This window comes from Hemiscyllium ocellatum, chromosome 8 (assembly GCF_020745735.1).
Source record: "Hemiscyllium ocellatum isolate sHemOce1 chromosome 8, sHemOce1.pat.X.cur, whole genome shotgun sequence".
Lineage (NCBI taxonomy): Eukaryota > Metazoa > Chordata > Chondrichthyes > Orectolobiformes > Hemiscylliidae > Hemiscyllium > Hemiscyllium ocellatum.
Genome location: NC_083408.1, coordinates 70,266,320 through 70,288,322, shown reverse-complemented (window position 1 = coordinate 70,288,322; position 22,003 = coordinate 70,266,320). Strand labels below are relative to the sequence as shown.

At 39.0% G+C, this 22,003-nt stretch overlaps 1 protein-coding gene across 2 annotated transcripts in view; it reads left to right on the top strand.

Annotated features, from left to right (window-relative positions):
• Positions 1–18,433, top strand: part of gpr137c (G protein-coupled receptor 137c) — a 39,505-nt gene extending 21,072 nt beyond the window's left edge. The window contains exons 3-7 of one of the 2 annotated variants that reach the window (XM_060828447.1): positions 607–835; positions 1,667–1,816; positions 3,571–3,696; positions 5,973–6,097; positions 18,158–18,433. In XM_060828447.1, coding sequence (XP_060684430.1) covers positions 607–835; positions 1,667–1,816; positions 3,571–3,696; positions 5,973–6,097; positions 18,158–18,164 — 637 coding nt within the window. In that variant the 3' untranslated portion in view covers positions 18,165–18,433. Of the gene's footprint in view, positions 1–606; positions 836–1,666; positions 1,817–3,570; positions 3,697–5,972; positions 6,098–15,146; positions 16,832–18,157 lie in introns of those variants that run through there. The other variant, XM_060828446.1, reaches the window with a different exon arrangement.
• The last annotated feature ends 3,570 nt before the right edge of the window (positions 18,434–22,003 follow it).

The following is a 22,003-nucleotide window of genomic DNA, read 5'->3' as shown; positions in this document are numbered from 1 at the left end:
CATTGATTCTCCTGCTCCTTGGATGCTGCCTGACCTGCCGTGCTTTTCCAGCACCACGTTCTTGACTCTGATCTCCACCATCTGCAGTCCTCACTTCCTCCCACTGGGAAAAGTTAGCCAATTAAAAAGTTTAATAGCTGAGTAACTATGAAACAGACCCCATACTGACCTCATTCACAACATGCATACATTATATACCCATCTGGCCCCTAACACTGCACCTCCCTTATGCATTCTCCCTTTGACATCAGCTGAGAAATTTACTGCTTGGATATTTTAATTTTCAGATTGTGGGAGCAGAATGCTGTGAAAAGTGGGTTTGGTTTGCCATACTCTAACTGCTCTGTTACTAAAGAGCAGCCAGAATTTAAACCTACACGTTTCTGAGGGAGCCCTGAGCACTTTTCCTTTCAGAAATGTGGAGTTCCCTTCTTTCATTAGTAAAAGGCCCAGAACGGCAATCTCACAGAGATTACCATCTCCTGGAAAATCTGTCCCCATAAAGCAACATTGTGATTAATGCAAATTGTTTATTGAATCTCACTTAAGCTACAGATGTAAGTATAATAAGCACTTTCTAACTACTTACCTTTGTAATATTTTCAGGATACCGTTACGACTAGGATTCTTATTTGCTAGCATTCTGTTTCTGGTGGTGAACTTCACATGTGCAGTGCTTGTCCAAGGAAATGTGCCAGAAAGCCAGTTGAAATGGACTGTTTTTGCTCGAGTACTCATCAATGACAGCCTCTTTGTACTTTGTGCCATTTCATTGGCTGTATGCATCTTCAAAATTGCAAAAATGTCATCTGCGAATGTGTATCTTGAGTCCAAGGTAAAAATGATTGCTTGAATTTACCAAAATATAAATGAAAGATCTGGATTTATTAATTTTTGAGTAAAGTACTTAGCCTCTAATTTGTCTACCCTTAAGTGAAATTGAAACTTGTATTTTTTTTGAAAGATTGCTGTTACTTTGAAAAAATGCCAAAAGGTTGTTTTCTTGCATCTTTCAGCATTATTTTGAAGTTTAATGCTTTTTTTTTAGTGATGATCAGTCTCACGATCAATAAAGTGGCAAACCATTGAATCCAGTTTGCTATTATTCAGGCTGTGGGTTTTAACAAGTAAGGCTTTAATGGCTGAGTTGGAAGTGAAAATATTGTCCAAAGTCACCTGATTGTGAACCCAGGCAATGAGCAGGTGAAACAGCTGCCTCATGAGTAAAGCAAGGCACTGATTTTGAGATCACAAATGAACATGTCAGTCTTTATCCTCATTAGAGCAAAAAATATTGTAATGTCTAAGAACAAAAAAAAAACTATGGGTGCGGGAAATCTGTAACAAAACAGAAAATCCTGGAAAAACTCTGCATTCTGTAGCGAATGCAGAGTTAACAATTTCAGATCCAGTTATGATGAAGGGTCTCTGGACCAGAAATGCTAACTCTGCTTTCACTGCACAGATGCCACCAAACCTGCTGAGTTTGCCCAGCAACTTCCATTTTATTGTAGTGACTGTCCTTAATTTGGTGCTTAATACTATACCAAAATGTTTTGCGTATCAAGTGTCAATCTTACTTTGCCTTAACTGTAATAGTATGAGTTTAGTTGTGTTTCAATCTTATTCAGCATAATTATATAATGTGTGTATATTTTCCTTTCAGGGAACTTCTGTTTGTCAGGCTACTCTTGTGGGTGCTGCAGTGATCCTGCTTTATATATCAAGGGCTTCCTATAACCTGGTTGTGGTTTTCATGGCTCCAGAAGATAGACCCAGTTCATTCAACTATGGCTGGTACAATGTGTCTGATCAGGTAGTTGTATATACATTTACAAAGGTATTTCTTTTTTAATCAGAACTACCAGAATTTTCATTTGCTGATGGGTATAGCTGGATAATTATGGGACACATTGTATGTAAAAAGCTTCTGTGCAACTGAAAATGCAAAATGTACATCACCAATGAATAATTAAAATTGAAAATCCTTAGAGTTCATTACAAGTATGCTATGACAACGCACTTGTCATCCGTTTAGTGTTCAATTCAAACCATTAGTCACAGCTAATCTAATATTTGGGTAATGCACAAAAGAATGTTACAATGCAAGGTATGCTGAATCTGGATTATGTATCTCATACTGCAGGCTATTTCCAAACTACTTTAATATATCTGGTCAGATTCTGTATGTGGATTCAATTTTTTTGGTTTAATTTTAATGAAATGTGCTATGATATAATTTACTATGAGTTATTATTTATGTAATGTCAGCTGATATCTTAAGAAATTAAAAATAATGACTAGCAGATGTTGGAAATCTGAAACAAATACAGAAATTGTTGGGGAAACTCAACGCCTGGCAGCAGCTCCAAAGAAGAAAACAAAAGTAATGTTTCAAGTCCCCAGTAATTCCTCCAAACTGAAAATAGCTGGGAAAGGGTAGTTTTGTCCTAATGATGGGGGTTGGGTGGGAGGCATGCATGGCGATGATGCCCAGAAGGAGACAAAGACAGCGATAGTTGAAAAACCAAGGGTGCCAATAACAGATGTAAAATGTTGAAAATAGGTGGTCTATGCTGGGAACAGGCCATGGTAAACCAGACCTAGGGGTAGATAACCAGCATTGAGAGGGGTTGAGGAAGTTGACGTGTGGCTGATGAGTTGAGGTTGTAGTGTTCATGCTCTGAAATTGTTCAATTCAGTGAGTCCTGAAGGTTCTAAGGTACCTAGATGGAATATGGTGGTGTTCCTCCAGCTTGGGTTAAGCCTCACTGGCACACTACAGCAAGCCTGAGTCAAGTGCTGGCACGGAAATATTGCATCGTATTGAAGTAGCACACAACTAGAACCTCAGCATTTTTATGGACAGAACCTTGTGTTCTGCAACGCAGTCACCCAGTCTGGGGTTTGCCTTGCCAGTGTAAAGGAGATCACACTGAGAGTACGAATATAGTTAATTAGTTTGAATGAAGTGCAGCTCACTGATTTGCTTCAACTGCAGAATGTGTCTGGGACCTTGGATAGGGAGGAGGTAAACTGGCAAGTGTTAAACCTTCTGCAATTGCATAAGAACGTTCCATGTGGGTTTGGGGAGGTGTTAGGAGTAGAAGATGAGTTAACCGGGGTGCCCAGAGGGTACAGTCTCTATGGCATGCTGACTGGGGTTGAAGAGGAATATGTATCTGGAGGTAGTGGGAATGGTGGCTTATGATTCTTTGGATACTGATAGGGTGGAAAGTGAGGACCATGTTTTTGCGAGAGGGAAGGGAAGTGGTGGAGGCCAACTGTACTGGAGATGGGTCAGGCACAGTTGAGGACCCTGTCATCTGTGGTTACCTCATTAAAGGGAAAAATCTGAAATTGTTCAGGCTCTCACCCCTGTGCAAATTATCAGAACAGATGTGGTGGACGCAAAGGAAATGGGAAAATGCAATAGTCCTTCAGGAAGCAGGGTATGGGGATGTATAGGATTTTAAATTAAGATTTTTTTTCCCAGTTAATTTGCTCAGGGATATGTTCATTTCAATAGGCTTGCTATTGTATTAAGCTGCATTAACATTTGCTTTACAGGCAGACGTTGAAAAAGTCAGTGACCAAGCTTATGTGGCATTTGGAATCATTCTTTTCCTTTGGGAGCTGTTGCCTACAAGTTTGGTGGTATTTTTTTTCAGGGTGCAGAGACCAAATCAAAATCTAGTAAGTAACTGTTTATACTGTATGTGGTTAAAAATCTCACAACATCAGGTTATAGTCCAACAGGTTTATTTGGAAGCACTTAGTCCACCCCAGTCCAACACTGGCTCCTCCAGATCATGTTTATATATAGTAACAGAAGTTTCTCATCGATCTACTATATGCTGCATGTTGTGATTTTTGTCAATGTAATGCTAAAAAACTTTAATGTTTTTATCTGTTCAATGGAAGGAAGTACTATGAACCGGAATATCAAAATAGTTGTATATACCATTTAGCTTCTAAAGCCTGTTCTGCCATCATGTTCCTCAAGACTGTTTAACTGCTTTGTTCCATATTCATAGATGTCCTTCCCAAACAGGAAAATACGAAGCTCCGTCTAGAAAGGTCCTGAACACTTAGTACAGTAATCCTTCATTTATACATGTTGAGTTATTTTAATCGGCTGCTACTTGTGTTACTGCTCAGTCACTCCTTTGATCTATCAGTACATTTGTTACAGTTGATATCCTGAGTTACTTGTTTCTTACTCCTTGACATAATTCTGTGATATTTTGAATTTTCCAATTCAACATCACATTTTTTTCAAAGTGTTTTGTAAAATTATAATTAGTGGATTTGAATCACTTCATTTAACTTATAATGAGATAGAAAACCATTAAGTGCTAGAGATTTGCTCTTTTTCCAATTACTTTATTCATTGTCACATTTCTCAAATTCATTGTTATATTTTTGACTGTTTTACATCCTCCATTCATTTACCTTTCATTTTCAAATATTCTCCTTATCACTTCCAAAATATATTTTTGCTACTAACTTTGATATCCCTTCTTAGTTTTATTTAATGCTTTCTTTTGACCTAATTCTCTGTCTTTTTTTCTTGATCTTTATCTGCAGGATTTCCATTTTTAAACTTTTGTAACTTTTTTGAAGTTTAATAATACTGCATAGCTCATTTATTGATCATAGTTTCTAATTACCCAAGTGCCTTTTAGGACAATGCACTGATTTTGATTTGCATCAAAAATTACTTTGTTTTCCTTTCCTGGGAAATATTTAATGTTTTCACTGAGTTTAATGTAATTGATGTTTTATGGCCCTTTTTTGAAGTTTACCTTCCTGAAATTTTGAAATCATTCTCCTCCAAATCTAAAGCCTACTTAGATTTATATAATGGTCGCAGCTTGCAAGAGTTTCTTTCAGCATCTAACTGGTTAAATCATTTCTTACTCTGATATCTCTTTGTGAATTATGTGTTTCTCCCATGATTAGTAGCAGTTATCCCAACTGAACAACAATTTAGGTTGCAAAGAAACATTTCCAGTATTTCAGGAAGCTGGTGAATACAGCTTTTGAAGGCAAAATTTTGCAATCTCCAAAAGTTTGTTACTCATATTATTGATACTCTTGGCAAAGTTGCCTGTACTTTGATTATGTTTGAGGAATTTTAAAATACATTATCTAGCTCTTATTATAAGCATGTCAACTGTTTTGCCTCTGAAGTCCCAGGTATTGTTTCTGGTAACTATTTACGAACATACTGGACATGTTACTTGTAAATTTTGTTTAAAATAATGTCATTGTTTGGTCATAAACCAAACCAACATTACTCACTTTTATTCTGATACCACAATAGTCCATTCAGATGATGGAAAAGCAAATCCGCTTATTTTAGTGGATGTGCTGATGGATTTTTAAAGTGACTTTCTTTATTTGTTTCCGCTTTGGGTGTCAATGGGAAACCCAGATTTTTGTCATTCCCTAATTGCCATGGAGAAGATAGTAAAGTAAGTTTGAAATGCTCACATTTTATTCTTCAAAAGTAATTTTTATATGGTGCTAGCTGTCAGCATTTTTGTTCTGGCTGTTCATGTAAACTTCAGGTAGCACGGTGCTTAGTGGTTACCACTGCTGTCTCCGTGCCAAGGACCTGGGTTCAATTCCACCCTCCAGCAACAGTCTGTGTGAAGTTTGCATGTCCTCCATGTGTCTGCAGGCGTTTCTCCAGGTTTCATCCAGTTTCCTCCCACAATCCAACGATGTGCACATTAGGTAGATTGGCTGTGCTAAATTCTAGTAGTGTCCAGGGATGTGCAGGCTGGGTGGAATAGCATTTGGAAATATAGGGTGGAGGGGGTGGGTTTGGGTGGAATGCTCTTTGGATGGTTGGTGTGGGCTTGATGGGTCAAATGGCCTGCTTCCACGCTGTAGGGATTCTATGATTTAATTGACCTGAATTCAATTAAACTGCTGTAACTTTATATGAAAATCTTTTGCAGGGATCTGGTGGAATGATCAACAGTCACAGTTTCAGTTCCAGGGCATACTTTTTCGATAATCCAAGACGCTATGATAGTGATGATGATTTAAGTAGAAGCAGTGGCTCTAGAGGGGAGAGAGGAAGGTGGGTAATATTATTTTCTGGCGATGATGTCCATATTGTTTACTATATGACACTAATGAAAGTAGTAGCCTTGTCAAAGAATATTCTTGATGTTTTAGCATTTGTAATCATTTGGCAAAGTATTTCATAGCCAGCAATTTTCTCTCTCAAATAATTTTTTTGTGGATGAAGAAACAAGGAAATTCCCTAGTAGTACCACCTTTTGAGCCAGGTGGCCTCATCCAACTGTCGTCACATTCCTGTAAAGTTTCCTTGACTCCAGTTCAGAGAATGTCTGGGAAGAATTTTGTCGCCCACTGGACTAGTGTGATTGGAGACTGATAGAACTAGTGCCATGCAAAATATTTTCCCTCTCCTATCTTTCCCAGCCCATCAATCACAAGTGTCATTCTTAAGATCAAGGTAATAAACTAGTTTGAGGAGATGCCTTTTTTTAACTTCAGGGTGTACAATGTTGCTTTAACAATTCTTATTCAAAAATTACAGTTAGGAGCAGTATACAATAGCTTCCTACATGTATCAGTCAACAAAATTACTCTTACTGAATCTAAATAAGTTTTTTGGCTGTGTATGTCAAGACCATTCCTGGGCTATCTGTGTTGAGCTGATTCTCAGCAACAACAACAATTTCATAAGCACCATGGCTTGCCACATTGTTTCATATGGTAAACCTCATTTCATTTCTGACTAATTAATATTAAACATTTCAGTCAAAAAGTATGAAGTAAATACTGAGAATATTTTCAAAGCTAATTTAAATTATATAAGATATGACATTTGAGAGTTCTGTGATGCTGTCATAAAGCATGGAAACAGACCCTTTGGTCCAACCGGTCCATGCCGACCAGATATCCCAACCCAATCTAGTCCCACCTGCCAGCACCTGGCCCATATCCCTCCAAACCCTTCCTATTCATATACCCATTCAAATGCCTTTTTAAAATGTTGCAATTGTACCAGCCTCCACCACATCCTCTGGCAGCTCATTCAATGCACGTACCACCCTCTGTGTGAAAAAGTTGCCCTTGAGGTCTCTTTCATATCTTTCCTCTCTCACCCTAAACCTATGCCCTCTAGTTCTGGACTCTCCGACCCCAGGGAAAAGACTTTGCCTATTTATACTATCCATGCCCCTCATGATTTTGTAAACCTCTATAAGGTTACCCCTCAGCCTCCGACGCTCCGGGGAAAACAGCCCCAGCCTTTCCCTGTAGCTCAGATCCTCCAACCCTGGCAACATCCTTGTAAATCTTTTCTGAACCCTTTTCAAGTTTCGCAACATCATTCCGATAAGAAGGAGACCAGAATTGCACGCAATATTCCAACAGTGGCCTAACCAATGTCCTGTACAGCCGCAACATGACCTCTCAACTCCTGTACTCAATACTCTGACCAATAAAGGAAAACATACCAAATGCCGCCTTCACTATTCTATCTACCTGCGACTCCACTTTCAAGGAGCAATGAACCTGCACTCCAAGGTCTCTTTGTTCAGCAACACTCCCTAGGACCTTACCATTAAGTGTATAAGTCCTGCTAAGATTTGCTTTCCCAAAATGCAGCCCCTCGCATTTATCTGAATTAAACTCCATCTGCCACTTCTCAGCCTATTGGCCCATCTGGTCCAGATCCTGTTGTAATCTGTGGTAGCCCTCTTCGCTGTCACTACACCTGCAATTTTGGTGTCATCTGCAAACTTACTAACTGTACTACTTATGCTCGCATCCAAATCATTGATGTAAATGACAAAAAGTAGAGGGCTCAACACCGGTCCTTGTGGCACTCCATTGGTCACAGGCTTCCAATCTGAAAAGCAACTCTCCACCACCACCCTCTGTCTTCTACCTTTTGAGCCAGTTCTGTATCTAAATGGCTAGTTCTCCCTGTATTCCATGAGATCAAACCTTGCTAATCAGTCTCCCATGGGGAACCTTGTCGAGCACCTTACTAAAGTTACTTCATCAAAAAACTCAAGTCCTGATGGTCTTGGTCAATTGTCACCAAGTTGATCATGTAATGAGGTAATACTGACAGTGCTCCATAAAATTCCTTTAAATCTAACTGGAAAAATAAAGCAGCTGAGATTTAATGTGTTGGCTGAAACTTCCAACAAGGAGCTACAAGAAGTTGTTCTTTAAAGCTGCAGTTGCATTCCTGAAAAGTATACCTTTTAAGTAATAACTTCAAACAAATCAGATTTTCCCGTTGTATCCAATAAGTTCTGATAAAATTTGCCCATCAGAAAGAAGTTTCAATGTTATATCCTGTTAGCTGAAATACTGCACAGTCTTGAATTTGTACATAATATTTATAGTAAGAAAGAGAGCCTATCTTTTTAAATTTATATTTTTAAAACACAATAACTTGCTTCTGTCTCACTGACTCCCTCTCACTCACTGCTTTGCCTCCAAGCCTTTGCTAAGAGCAAGGGCTTAAGAGTGGGTGTTGAGAGGGAGAAAGTGAATGATGGAAGCTGCAAGCGGGAAGGTCAGAAAGGGAAATAGCAATCTGAAGGTGAATCTCAACGAATGGGAGAAGACTGTCCAAACTGGTCTGATCAGATCATATACAAAATGACACTAAAGCAAATGTCCTAGCTCGAAGTTCACATACCAAGTCTGATGTATCCACAGCCCTAAAGCAAAATCAGGGCTGAACGAGCCAACTTTAAACAGGACTTGCTGTAAAAACAATCCATTTTTCAGTCCTTTGATGCAAAATCTAAGGTGGTAAAGTTCTACTTGCAAGATCTCCCAGTAGGATATTGTCAATCACACCAAATCTAGCTCAAACAAAAGGATAACTCCTGCAATAGTTAACAAGTGAATAGGTATACAGCAAATTCATTGGCTAAACATGGACTTTCTGGAGCGTAATGTAGGCTGAAATTGATATAAAGAAAATATTGGCCCTGTATTTAATCCAATTGCACAGGGAGAAGGTAAGTAAATTCAACTGACAAATAGGATTGTTGGATATTCCCGTAATCTCCATTTTCCCAAACTCTCTTACTCTGATGCTCAAGTCTCATTTGGACATGTGTTCTCCATGTACCATTGCATTTTTGTTATCTGTGTCATGATAAATTAACAAAAATATTCCGGGGGTGGTGGGGGGAGATAAATCAAAGGGGTTTTGTTGTGCTTGGTCAGGGGAATGATCTTTAATTCAAATTTTTGGATCTTTCTGTTATATTGACAGAAATTAAGGTGGGAAGTGAGTTAGCAGAACCTTGTTCATTTCTGTCCCATTATTAATTTTCAATTGAGCAATGCATCAAAATACTGGTTATCTTTGGTATTTATGCTCTCTGTTTATCTCTGACAGGAAATGAACTACATTTAAGACTGAAATAATAGACACTTGCAGTGAAATTAATTATTTATTCACGCAGGGGGATATGGGTTCTGCTGACTAAACCAGCATTTATTGCCCATCTCCGATAGTCCTTGAGAAGGTGGTGAGGGACTGCCATCTCGAACTGCTGCTGTCCATTTGGTGGGCATAAACATAGTGCTGTTAGGGAGAGATTTCCAGAATTGTGACTTAGTCAAACTGAAGGAACAATGATATATTTCCAAGTCAGGATAGTGATTGGCTTTGATAGGTACTTTCAAATGGTGTGGTGTTCTTGTGTGTCTGCTGCCATTGTCCTTCTGGATGGTAGTGATTGAATTTAGAAAATGAATCTTAGGAGCCTTGGTGAATTTCTGCAATGCATCTTGTAGATGGTGCATGCTCCTCCTAAGTATCACTGGTAGAGGGAGTGGATATAGTGCATGTTGGTATGGTGGTGGTAAGCTTTTCAGTATTGTTTGAGCTATACTCATTTAGATAGTTGAGGAGTATTCCGTCATGTTCCTGAATTGTCTTGTAGATGGTAGACAAGTTCTGCAGAGCCCAGAAGATAATTATTTGCTGCAGAATTGCTCCCAATTTGTACAGCTGGACCAATTCAATTTCTGGTCAATAATAATTTGTAGGATGTTGACAGTGGGGGATTCAGTGATGGTATTGTCATTGAATTTCAAAAGACGATAGTTACATTCTTTCCTCTGAAGATTGTCATTGTCGAGTATTTGTTTTGCATGAATGTTACTTGCCACCTAGAATTATAGGGTCATCGAACTGTACAGCTTGGAAACAAACCCTTCGGTCTAACTCATCCATGCCGACCGGATTGCCTAAATAAATTTTATCCCATTTGCCAGCATTTGATTCATGTCTGTCTAAACCCTTCCTATTCAAATACCCATCCAGATGCCTTTTAAATTTTGTAATTATACCACTCTCCACCACTTCCTCAGGCAGCTCATTCCATACGCACACCACCGTCTGCATGAAAACGTTGCCTTCTGGGTTCCTTTTAAATTTTTCTCCTCTCACCTTCAATCTATGTCCTCTAGCTTTTGACTCTCCTATCCTTTGCCTTCTCACCCTACCTATGCCTCTTTATAAAATCAGATTTTATAATACTTTTATAAAGTCACCCTTCGGACTCTGACACTCCAGGGAAAATAACCCGAGCCCATTCAGCCCCTCCCTCTAGCTCAAACCCTTCAACCTTGGTAACATCCTTGTAAATCTTTTCTGAACCCTTTCAAGTTTCACAGCATCCTTCCTGCATCAGGGAGACGAGAATTGAATGCAGCATTCCAAAAGTATCTGCCCAATCCTGGATATTGTTCAGTTAATACTGGATTTGGTTGTGAGCTACCTTAGTGTGTGAGACATTGCTAGTTATGCTCAACATTGTTTTTAGTCATCAGCAAGTATTCCCACTCCTGATGTTATGGTTCAGGGAAAATTATTAAAGCTGCTGAAAGGCCTGGACAGTATATTGAGGAACTTCTGCAGAGATATCCTGGAGCTGAAATGACTGAATTCCACAATCCATAACCATCTTCCTTTTAGACTAGGTCCGAATTGAGCAAGTGGAAAGTTCTCCCAGATTCTCATGAACCAGTTTTTCTATGGCTCCTTGGTGCCACACTCATGTGCAAAACTGATGACATGGGAGTCATACTGTCCTAATATTGGGTGTTCACATTTGAGATCATACCAGAATGAGCTCGCAAGCTGAGTGACCTTGATAGAACCCAATAGAGTGTAAGTGGGAGCAGGTTATTGTAAAGCAAGTGTTCATTGATGACACTGATGACCCTTTCCATCACTTTACTGATAATCGAGAGTAGAATGATGGGTGGTAATTGCCGAGTTGGATTATCCTGTCTTTTACGCACAGGATTGTACCCAGGTAATTTTCTACATTGTCAGATAGATATCAGTGTTGTGGCCATACTGGAACAGCTTGGCCACACGGAGTGGCAAATTCTGTGTCACATATCTTCAGTGCTATTGCTGGAATACAGTCAGATCCCAGAGAACTTTGGGATGTCCACTGAATACAGCCATTCCTTAATAATATGTGGTGTGAATCAAATTAGCTGAAGGCAGGCATCTGATGTTGGAGACCTTTTTTGGAGGCTAAGATGACACGTCCGCTGGGCACTTCTGGCTGAAGATTGTTGCAAATGCTTCAGCTTTATCTTTTACACTGATTGTGCCAGGCTCTTCCAATTGACTGGAAATGCTATAACTCTAGTACGTCAGATGGATCAGTTTTTGTCCAATGTGTACAGGAGGGTTTCCTGACACAGTATGTTGAAGGGCTGACTGGAGGGGAGGCCACACTGGATGTGCTGCTTGGTAATGAACCAGGCCAGGTGTTTGACTTGGTTGTAGGCGAGCACTTTGGAAAGAGTGACCATAATTCAGTTACGTTTAGTTTAGCGATGCAAAGGGATAGGTATATGCCACAGGTCAAGAGTTATCGATGAGCAAGGACAATTGTAATGCGATTAGGCAAGAATTAGGCATAGAATGGGATAGCAAAATGCAGGGGATGCAGACAATGGAAATGTGGAGCTTGATAGGTATTGTGTGTCCTTGATAGGTATGTCCCTGTCAGGCAGGGAGAAAGCGATAAGGTAAGGGAACTGTGGCTTACGACAGAAATTGAACCTCTTATTACGAAGAAGAAGGAGGCTTATGTGTTGATGAGGCAAGATGGTTCAGATGAGGCAATCGAGTTACAGATCAGCTAGGAAGGATTTAAAGAGAGAGTTAAGAAGAGCAAATAGAGGACACTAGCAGTCTTTAGCAAATAGAATAAAGGAGAACCCTAAAGCTTTCTAGAAACATGTGAGGAATAAAAGGATGATTAGGGTAGGAATAGGGCCAATCAGAGACCGAAGTGGGAAGTTGAGTCTGGACCCTGTGGAGATCAGGGAGGTGCTAAACAAATATTTGTCATCGGTTTTCACTCAGGAAAAGGAGAATATCGTTGAGGAGAGGTTAGTTATGAACAGGTGTTATCAATTCTAGGAGGAGTGAAATTAGACATGTCTCCTGTACCTGATGGGATTTATCTGAGGATTATCTGGGAAGCGAGGGAGGAGATAGCAGAGCATTTGGATTTGATATTTGAGTTGTCATTGTCTACAAGTTTGGTATCAGAGGACTGGAGGATTGCATATGTTGTGCCCTTGTTCAAGAAGGGCAGTAGAGGTAACCCAGGTAATTATAGACCAATCAGCCTTACTTCTGTTGTAGGAAAGGTTTTGGAAAGGATTATAAGAGAGAAGATTTATAATCATCTAGCAAGCAACAATTTGATTTCAGATAGTCAACATGGTTTCATCAAGGGCAGGTCATGTCTCACAAACCTCAGAGATTTTGAGAAGGAGAACAAGCATGTAGATGAGGGTAGGGCAGTTGATGTGATACACATGGACTTCAGTAAAGCCTTTGATGAGGTTCCGCATGGTAGGCTGTTGGAGAAAATGCAGAGGCATGGAATTGAGGATGATTTAGCAGTTTAGATTAGAAACTGACTTTCTGAAAGAAGGCACCGAGTGATGGTTGATGGAAAATATTCAGCCTGGAGTCCAGAACGGTGTGGAAGAATGTTACAAGTAGGAGGACTTGGATAAACTGCAGAATTGGGCTGAGAGGTGGCAAAAGGAGTTCAATGCAGCTAAATGTGAGGTGATGCACTTTGGGAAGAATAACAGTACGGCAGAGTACTGGATCAATGGATAGATTCTTGGTCGTGTGGATGTGCAGAGGGATCTTGGAGTCCATGTGCGTGCATCCCTGAAAGTTGCCACCCAGGTGGATAGTGCTATTAAGACATTCGGTGTGTTAGGTTTCGTTCGTAGAGGGATTGAGTTCCGGATCCGCAATATCATACTGCAACTATACAAAATGCTGGTGCGGCCACACTTGGAATATTGTGTACAGTTCTGGTCCCCATATTTTGGGAAGGATGTGGAAGCATTGGAAAAGTGCAAAGGAGATTTACCGGGATGTTGCCTGGTTTGAAGGGAAGGTCTTATGAGGAAAGGCTGAGAGACTTGAACCTGTTCTCGTTGGTAAGAAGAAGGCTAAGAGGGGATTTGATAGAGACACGCAAGGTGATCAGAGGATTAGATAGGGTAGACAGTGAAAGTCTTTTTCCTAGGATGATGACGTCCGCATGTACGAGGGGGCATAACTACAAATTGAGGAGTGATCGATTTAAGACAAATGTCAGAGACAGGTTGTTTATGCAATGTGTGGTAAGGGTGTGGAATGCCCTGCCTACCAATGTAGTCAACTCAGCCGTATTAGGGAGATTCAAATAATCCTTAGATAAGCATATTGATTTTGGGATAGTGTGGGGGGGCGAGCTAAGAATAGTTCACAGATCAGTGCAACATCTAGGGCCGAAGGGCCTGTTCTGCGCTGTATTGTTCTATGTTCTATCGCAAATAGGGATATTTGTGGAGGCTTCCCTGGAGTGAGTTGTTTAATTGTCCACCATCATTGAAAACTGTCGCAGGACTGCAGAGCTGAGATATGATCCATTGGTTGGAAATCTCTTAGTCCTGTCTATCCCTTTCTGCGTATGTGGTTTGGCATGCAGGTAGTCCTGTGCTGTAGCTTCACCAGGGTTTGAGACGTCGTTTTTAGGAATGCCTTCACTGAACGAAGGTTGATCCTCTGGCTTGATGCTAATGATTGAGTGAGGAGTATGCTGGTCTATGCGGTTGCACGTTGTGCTGGAGTTCAATCCTGTTGCTGCTCCTGATGGCCCACAGTGCTCATGGGTGCCCACTCTTTAGTTGATAGATCAGTTTGAAGTCAATGCTATTCAGAACAGAATGACAGATGTCCTCAATATGAAGATGGATCTTTATCTCCACAAGGGCTATATAATGGTCATTCTTACTGATGGTCATGAACAGATGTTCCCACAAGAGGCCTGAACTATCCAGGAACTGTCCTCTATTAGTAGACATGGCTGTGGTTAGTATTGAGCTTCGTGATGCTCAGGTAAGGTAGTTGGCATATCACAGCAGGCAATAGAAATTTCAAGGGATATCGATCATACAGTACCCACAACTGTTAACTTAGAAACTCAGCATGAACTGAGGCATGAAATGGATTTGTGGCATATGCTTGCTTTTTCGCCTTTTATTACAACTGGACTGTATTTCACAACCCGTAACAAGATTACTGCTTGTTTCAACTTAAATTTCCTTGCGCTGTATCTAAATCCCGTCTGTGGTGGAGGCCATGCATCCTTCATTTTACCCAGCACTTGAATTCTGACAACAAAGCTCTCAGTAAATGTGCGATAGCCCTTGATTAAGGTAAGATCCTTGTCCCATCAATTTCTAAATTATGGTGCTCTGTTACCTCTTGAGCAACATACCCGAGGCAGCAGAGATGTCTGTCTCCAACTTGAGATTCCCCGACATGAGCTATTGATCCTGCTTGCACTGAAAAGTTGTTGAAGGTTCCCCAATCGGGATACAAAGAGAAAATATCATTATATTGTAACAGCATTGTCAGATGCTTGGGAGCAGGTTGGCTATCTACCTGTTTGTATAATTTGGGGAAGGAATAAAGTTAAAGATGAAAATGTTAACATCTAAAATTAAGTTTTCCTTTTATTTAAACTGAAAATCCCTTTTTTGCTTTCTTCCTACTGTTTTTAAAGCATCTTATCCACAACACCACAAGGCACTGGTTGGTATGGAGCCATCCATAGGAATAGCAATTACAATGTAGTCTCTCACTTGCTGAATGGACCTCCAACAGCTACAGCACCACTTCTCTTCGCTTATGGTAATATTCAAAACAACCACCATCATAACTATTACTCAACACCACAAAACTACTATTCAACACCACAGAACTAATGGGACTGTACGGTTTCAGTTCTTTGGAAACGTTTACATAGTTTTTATGGCCCTTCGCATGTTATGAAAGAATGATTGAAAGAACAAGTACACTTGTGGCACTATGAAAGAAAGAGATGTCAATAAAGTAACCTTCAGAACCGCACCAGTGACTAGAAAAGAAGGATAAAGATGTCCAATAGTATTGCCGTTTGTTTCAACTGTAGCAAGTTGGACTGCATATTGCACTTTTATCTGCACTTGCAATCTGATCAAAATTCCAGAATGTATCTGGATTTATCAATATTTTAAATTTCTCGAAGGTTTTAGCATTGGCCTGGGCTGAGCAGAAGGATGTATTTTCTTCATGACTAGATTATTCACAGCCTGTTTTATTATGCGATAGCTCTGTGGAGAGCAGAGTTTTTTAAAAATGGTCATTTTAATCTAACAGGAAAAATAGAATGGTTGCTTTAAATACTATAATATGTGGTGCATGAATTTCAACTAAAAATATCTGCACATGATGTTGTCATGGTCATGGGCAAACAATATTAGCACATTTGGTTGCGTTGTTTCCAAGCCACTAATATTCCAGATCTGAGGCCTAACATGGAAATTTGCTGAGTGATCAACAAAGCATTTGAATGTAATATCTAATGCAATGTTTTTCTATTTGCCATTCAAATCTCATAAATGGGCTAAAATTGTGTTTAATAGAATTTAATATCTGTACATGTATTAATATTGCCAGTTACTACAGTAGCCTATAACTATTAGCATTAACTTAACCTATTTTGGTAGAGTTGCATGTTTATTTTAGTGGACCTCATTAACCACGTGATATTTTTGGTTAGCTGAGGTTTCCAAGTTCTTGAGGGCTGGTTTCTCCAAACAAGATGGAAATAATTATTGGATTTTATTGTATGTAATGTAAAGTTAAACATATGTGTACACCAGCATGTTCTTGTACACACCTGAACATTCCGTGAAGCAGCCGCATACTTCGGTACAGTACACGACAGTTGTAGGGCACAGATTAAACATGTATGGTAAGATACTAGACAAGTTCGCACGTTATTCTTTTGCACTTTTGAGTGTGTTTATGAAAGCAGTACAGCTATTTAAGCAGACGAATGTGAATTATAAGCTATTACATTTTTTCAGACTAAGTATTTAATGTGTTGTATTTTTATACCTAACTACTGAAATGGAAGTTGTACAATACTATATGTATGACTCAGGACCTTAATGGAATAGCAACAGGACCAGTCTCTAATGGATTTGAGGTGTGCTAAATTTGCATACCCTTTTATACTTTATATTTCTGACTTGCTGCAATGTTAGGTAAAACTTTCCAGCTTGAAAGTAATATGAATTCCTGAGATTAAATAATTTTGTGTATGCATAAGTCTCAAAATGGAAATTGACTTTGACAGCATTGTATAAGAGTGTTTGTTAGGATTTGGCTGTCCAGTTGTAACAGTAGAAATTATCAGGTAAAAATGGCCCAAAAAGTGTTCTCACTTCTGTATATTTGGTACACTTTAATAATGAATTTAAAAGTTTGGATTTGTACCTAATGCTGAAGTGCAGTTACTTATATGATTACTATCAAATAGTCCTCTTGTTCTGAAGCTTGGTACCTCAGAAAAAGATTGAGACTTAAGAATTTTATTTTAATTCATAAGGTGGGCAAGTGCATGGTGTAAGGCAGACTGGAAGTTAATAATCTTCAGTATGTTTTTTCAATCTGCAAAATGTCTTTCTACATGTTTTGACTGTTGTAAAAAAATTCACTTAGCCAGTCACCAATTAAACTTTTATTTTGCATTAAAATTGGTCAATTAGAACTGTTTGTGGCCTGAGGTATTTTTCAAGATACACGTGTGTTTCTCTTGGAGAATATGTATGCACTAGTCATTACATTGTATGAATGCAGAGTAAAGATTAATTTCTTTCTTGAAAACATTCTATCTGAAGAGTCATGCAAGACTACTTAAAATATTAAAATGATTCCTGTATGTTTATAATTATACTATTAACTATTAGTTGTATTGATTGTTAATGCATAGTGTTATTGATCTACAGCCAACTTGACCTGCAGTCAGGTTTCTATGTTGTCTGCAGGCAACGCATCTGAACTTGTGCACAATTTAATCCAAATGGATTACATATCTTGACAGTTTTTAAAACTCAAAGTACAGTATCTTTGGAAATAATTACTCTACATATTCATGTTGAAATGTGAAAGCTAAAAAATTTGAGCCATTAAATAGGAATTTATTTATTCCATAAATCATTTCAAAAATGTCTGCCTTAACCAAATTCAGGTACTTTCCTTTTTTGTTCTGAATTGGGATATGGATGTCGCTGCATTTGTCTTCTGTCCCTATTTGCTCTTGAACTGAGTATCTTGCTGGGTCAGTTCAGAGAGCAGTTAAGAGACAAACATTTCTGTGGATCTGGAGTCACATTTGTCAAACCAGGTAAGGGTGGCAGCTTTTGTTCCCTAAGAGTAATCTCAAACTAAATGGGTTTTACAATAATCAGTGTTACTTTGGTAACTGAAACTTGTTTTCAATTCCAGAACTTCAAATTTTAAATTCAATTAATGTCAGCTGCTATATGTGGATTTGAACCAGTGATCCCAATACACTAATGTTAGCCTTTCAATTGAAAATCCAGTGACATTGCCATTATGCTGCCATCTTCTCCAATTTTAAATTCTATTTCCTTTCTGAATAGATCGTACTTATCTGTATTTTTCACAGCAAACTTAGCTTGCTTAATGAACGATAAGCTCATTCTAATTGTATTTTCCATCCAGTCCATGAGTGAATTGTCTAACTGGCAATCAGTCTGAGGATCAAATGCTTATCACATTGCTGTGTGAAGTCTTCTGTGGACCAGGATCTGAACAAGCAAACAAATATTACTCCTGCCTTTGTCTTGATATGTGGTTTGTAAGTGGTCAGCTTAGTTCTGCTGTGAAGCTTTGATTTCCATATGGTCTGAACCTCTGTTTTGAAGGAGATAATCTATTTCTGTCTATGCAGCAAAGTAAAACTCTCCAAATTTAATCTACTTCTTTGTGTTTAAATTGTTGGTGCCAAGACAGAAATATTGAAAAACATCTAAACATTTGATTCCTTTATTCCCTTTTATTGAAGTTATTTATAAATTATTTTCCTTAATGTTTTCATTAACTTTCAAATAACTTTACAATATTGAACATTTGTAAATCTTCAAACTTAAGTGTCTTTGTGAGAATTTAAGTGTACCTGTATTGTTAATACTATGATTTATGTGTAAATTTTTCCACTGCATTTGTACTGTTAACTGTAAAGCTGCTTTGAAGGCTTTATTTTATTGTGGCCAATGAATGTAATGGATTTACTATGTAATAAGTTGTAACAAGTGCTACCATATTTAAATAAACATTTTATGGCATTCGTAAAGGGAAAATATTTAATTGAAAAGTTTTAAATTTCGATGGTTAAAACATTTTTTAAGTTTTGTGCAATGAAATACATAGGCAAGTCACAAGGCTGAAGGTGACTGTAAAATTATTTAAGAGGGCTATTTTGTCACTTAACATTTGTGACCATGTTGGGAAGGAATCTTGGAGGCTAAGTTGATATGAATGACTATATCTTGTGCTATCATTTTTATCATTCTATGAAAATGTTCCTTTTATTAATTTTTTAATTTAGAAATGCTGGCATTGGGTTTAGGGATAAGTGCCCCAAACACAATCTGCTGCCCTATGTGATATCGCTATTTAGTTGAGGTGCCAGCTAGTTTTAATGGAAGAGGTCCAAATGCAAATCAGTTCAGACTGAGATTTCCAGTTGTGTTAATTTTCCTATAATGCTCGAGGCCAAAGCAAATTGAGGAAAGGAAGCATAGATTTACTGAAAGTCATATTGACTGGGAGCTTGATCATACTTTGTGCAATGCACAGAAATTTTGGCCTGAGTTATAGGGAGCATATAAAGTCATTTGATTATAGACTGGCTGTCAGAGTATTGTACTTGTCATATTCTATATGAATAGAATATCTGTTGTTATTATGTAATCAAGTACAGGAGTACAGTGAAAAGTTTACAATATAGCACCTCATGGCATCATCTTGGGTACAAAGTACTTAGGTACAAATCTTTAAAAACAAAAGAGGAATGAAAAAGAAAAGCTGCATTATTGTAGTGATATTGGTATTGTTGTCATTTCAACTTATTAAAAGTGTTAGTGGAAGTTAATTTGGTGATCATCACAACACGTTTGTATTCTATTACTGTTGGTTCAAGGGGTTCTTCACACATCAGTATTGTAATGTGTGCAATTTCAGTTTGAAAGTATTACTTAGAATCATACAGCACAGAAACAGACCCTTCAATCCATGCCAAATATAATCCCAACTACGCTCGTCCCATTTGCCTGGTCCTGGCCAATATCCTTCCAGATATTTCATGTGCATATCGAAGTGTCTTTTAAACATTGTAACTGTGCACACATTCCCCCATTTCCTCAAGAAGTTCATTTTACATATAAACCACCCTCTTTTCTAAAATAAAAATTGCTCCTTATATCTTCTTTTTAAATCTCAGTCTCCACTCTCCATTTAAAAAAAAATGCCCCCAGTCTTGAAATGTCCTAGGGAAAAGACACCTACCATTAAGCCTATCTATACCCTCAGATTTTACAAACTTCTATAAGGACAGGTCTCCACCTCCTGTGCTCCAGTGAAAGAAGTCCCATCCTACCTAGCCTTTCTTATAATGCAAGTCTTCCATACCTGGCAATATCCTGGTAAAGCTCTTCCTGAACCCTATCTAGCTTAATAATTTTCTCCCTATAACAACAGGGTGACAAGAATTAAATGCAGTACTCCAGAAGTGGCTGTTCTGTGTAGCCTCAATATGACATCCTAACTCCTCCTATACTCAAAGGACTGAGCAACAAAGGCAAGTAGGTTAAACACCTGTCTCTGTGATTCAAACTTCAAAGAATTACCTACTTGAACCCCTAGGTCCCTGTGTCCTACAACACTACCCAATGCCCTACCATTAATTTTACAAGTCCTGCCCTTATTTGTTGTACCAAATGCAATACTTCACATTTATTCAAATTAAACTCCATCTGCTATTTTTCAGCCCATTGACCCATTTGATCAAGATCCCTTTGTAATCTTAGAAAATCATGCCACCAATTTTGGTGTCATCTGCAAAATTACTAACCATGTCTACGATATTCTCATCCAAATTCATTATGTAAATAACAAACAAGAAACCCCAGAATGGATCCCTGTGATGACAGGCATCCAACCTTCTACCAGCTGCTATGGAGGTTGGCTAGTTTAGTTGGCTGGGCAACTGCTTTGTGCTGCAGAGTACTGCCAATAGCATGGGTTCAATCCCTGCATAGGTTGAGGTTACCAATAAGGAATCTCAATTGTGTCCTGTCACCATATGAGGTATGCCAAACCTCCAGTCAAGTCCCCACCAGTTGTCTCTCTCTCTCTCATGAGACAGTGGCCCAGTGACTTTATCCTATTAGTGTTGGTTTCATAGTGTAGTGATTATCACATCTTTTTACACAGTAGGTTCTGGGTTTGAACCCCTAGGGAGCCATTGGGGTTTGGGTGGCAGGGTGACTTGGTGGTTAGCACTGCTGCCTCTTAGCACCAGGAAGCTGGGTTTAATTCCAACCTTTTCCAACAGAGTTTGCATCTTCTCCCTATATCTTTGTGGGTTTTCTCCAGGTGCTCTGGCTTCCTTCCATAGTTCAAAGGTGTGCAGGTTAGGTGGATTGGCCATGTTAAATGCCCCTAGTGTCCAGGGATGTGTAGTTTCATCAAAGGAAATGTAGAGTTACAGGGATAAGATGGGGGAGGGGGGTTGAGGCTGAGTGGGATGCTGTTGGGAGAGTTGGTGTGGCTTTGTTGGGCCGAATGGCCTGTTTCCACACTGTAGTGATTCTATAATGCATCCCTTGCCATTAAGCCAATTTTGAATCCAATTGGCAAGCTGGTCCTGAATCCCATGTGACCTAACTGCTAATTAGTCTTCCTTGTCAAAAACTTTACTCAAGTCCAAGAAAACAACATTTACTCCTCTGCTCTCATCAATGACCTCCTCAAAAAACACAAGTTTGAGAGAGGCAATTTTTCTCTAAGGAAACTATACTATTCGTAATCAACTTTTGTCCCTTACATGTTTATAAATTCTACCTTTTTAGATTCACCCCCAACAAATTATCCACAATAGAAATCACAAAGTTTGTGAAGGTTTGTAGCTCAGGTTGAAATTTAGGGTGTAGGTTTGCTCGCTGAGCTATAGGTTTGATATCCAGACGTTTCATTACCTGCCTAGGTAATTTCATCAGTTGTGACCTCCAAGTGAAGTGAAGCTGTTGTCTCCTGCTTTCTATTTATATCTTCCTCCTGGATGGGGTTCCTGGGGTTTGTGGTGATGTCATTTCCTGAGGGGTTGATACATCTAGATGCCATCTGTGTGTTTATGGCATTGTGGTTGGAGTGCCAGGCCTCTAGGAATTCTTTGGCATGCCTTTACTTAGCCTGTCCCAGGATAGATGTATTGCCCCAGTCGAAATGGTGGCTTTTTTCATCCGTGTGTACGAGGGAGATAGGGTCGTGTCTTTTTGTGGCTAGCTG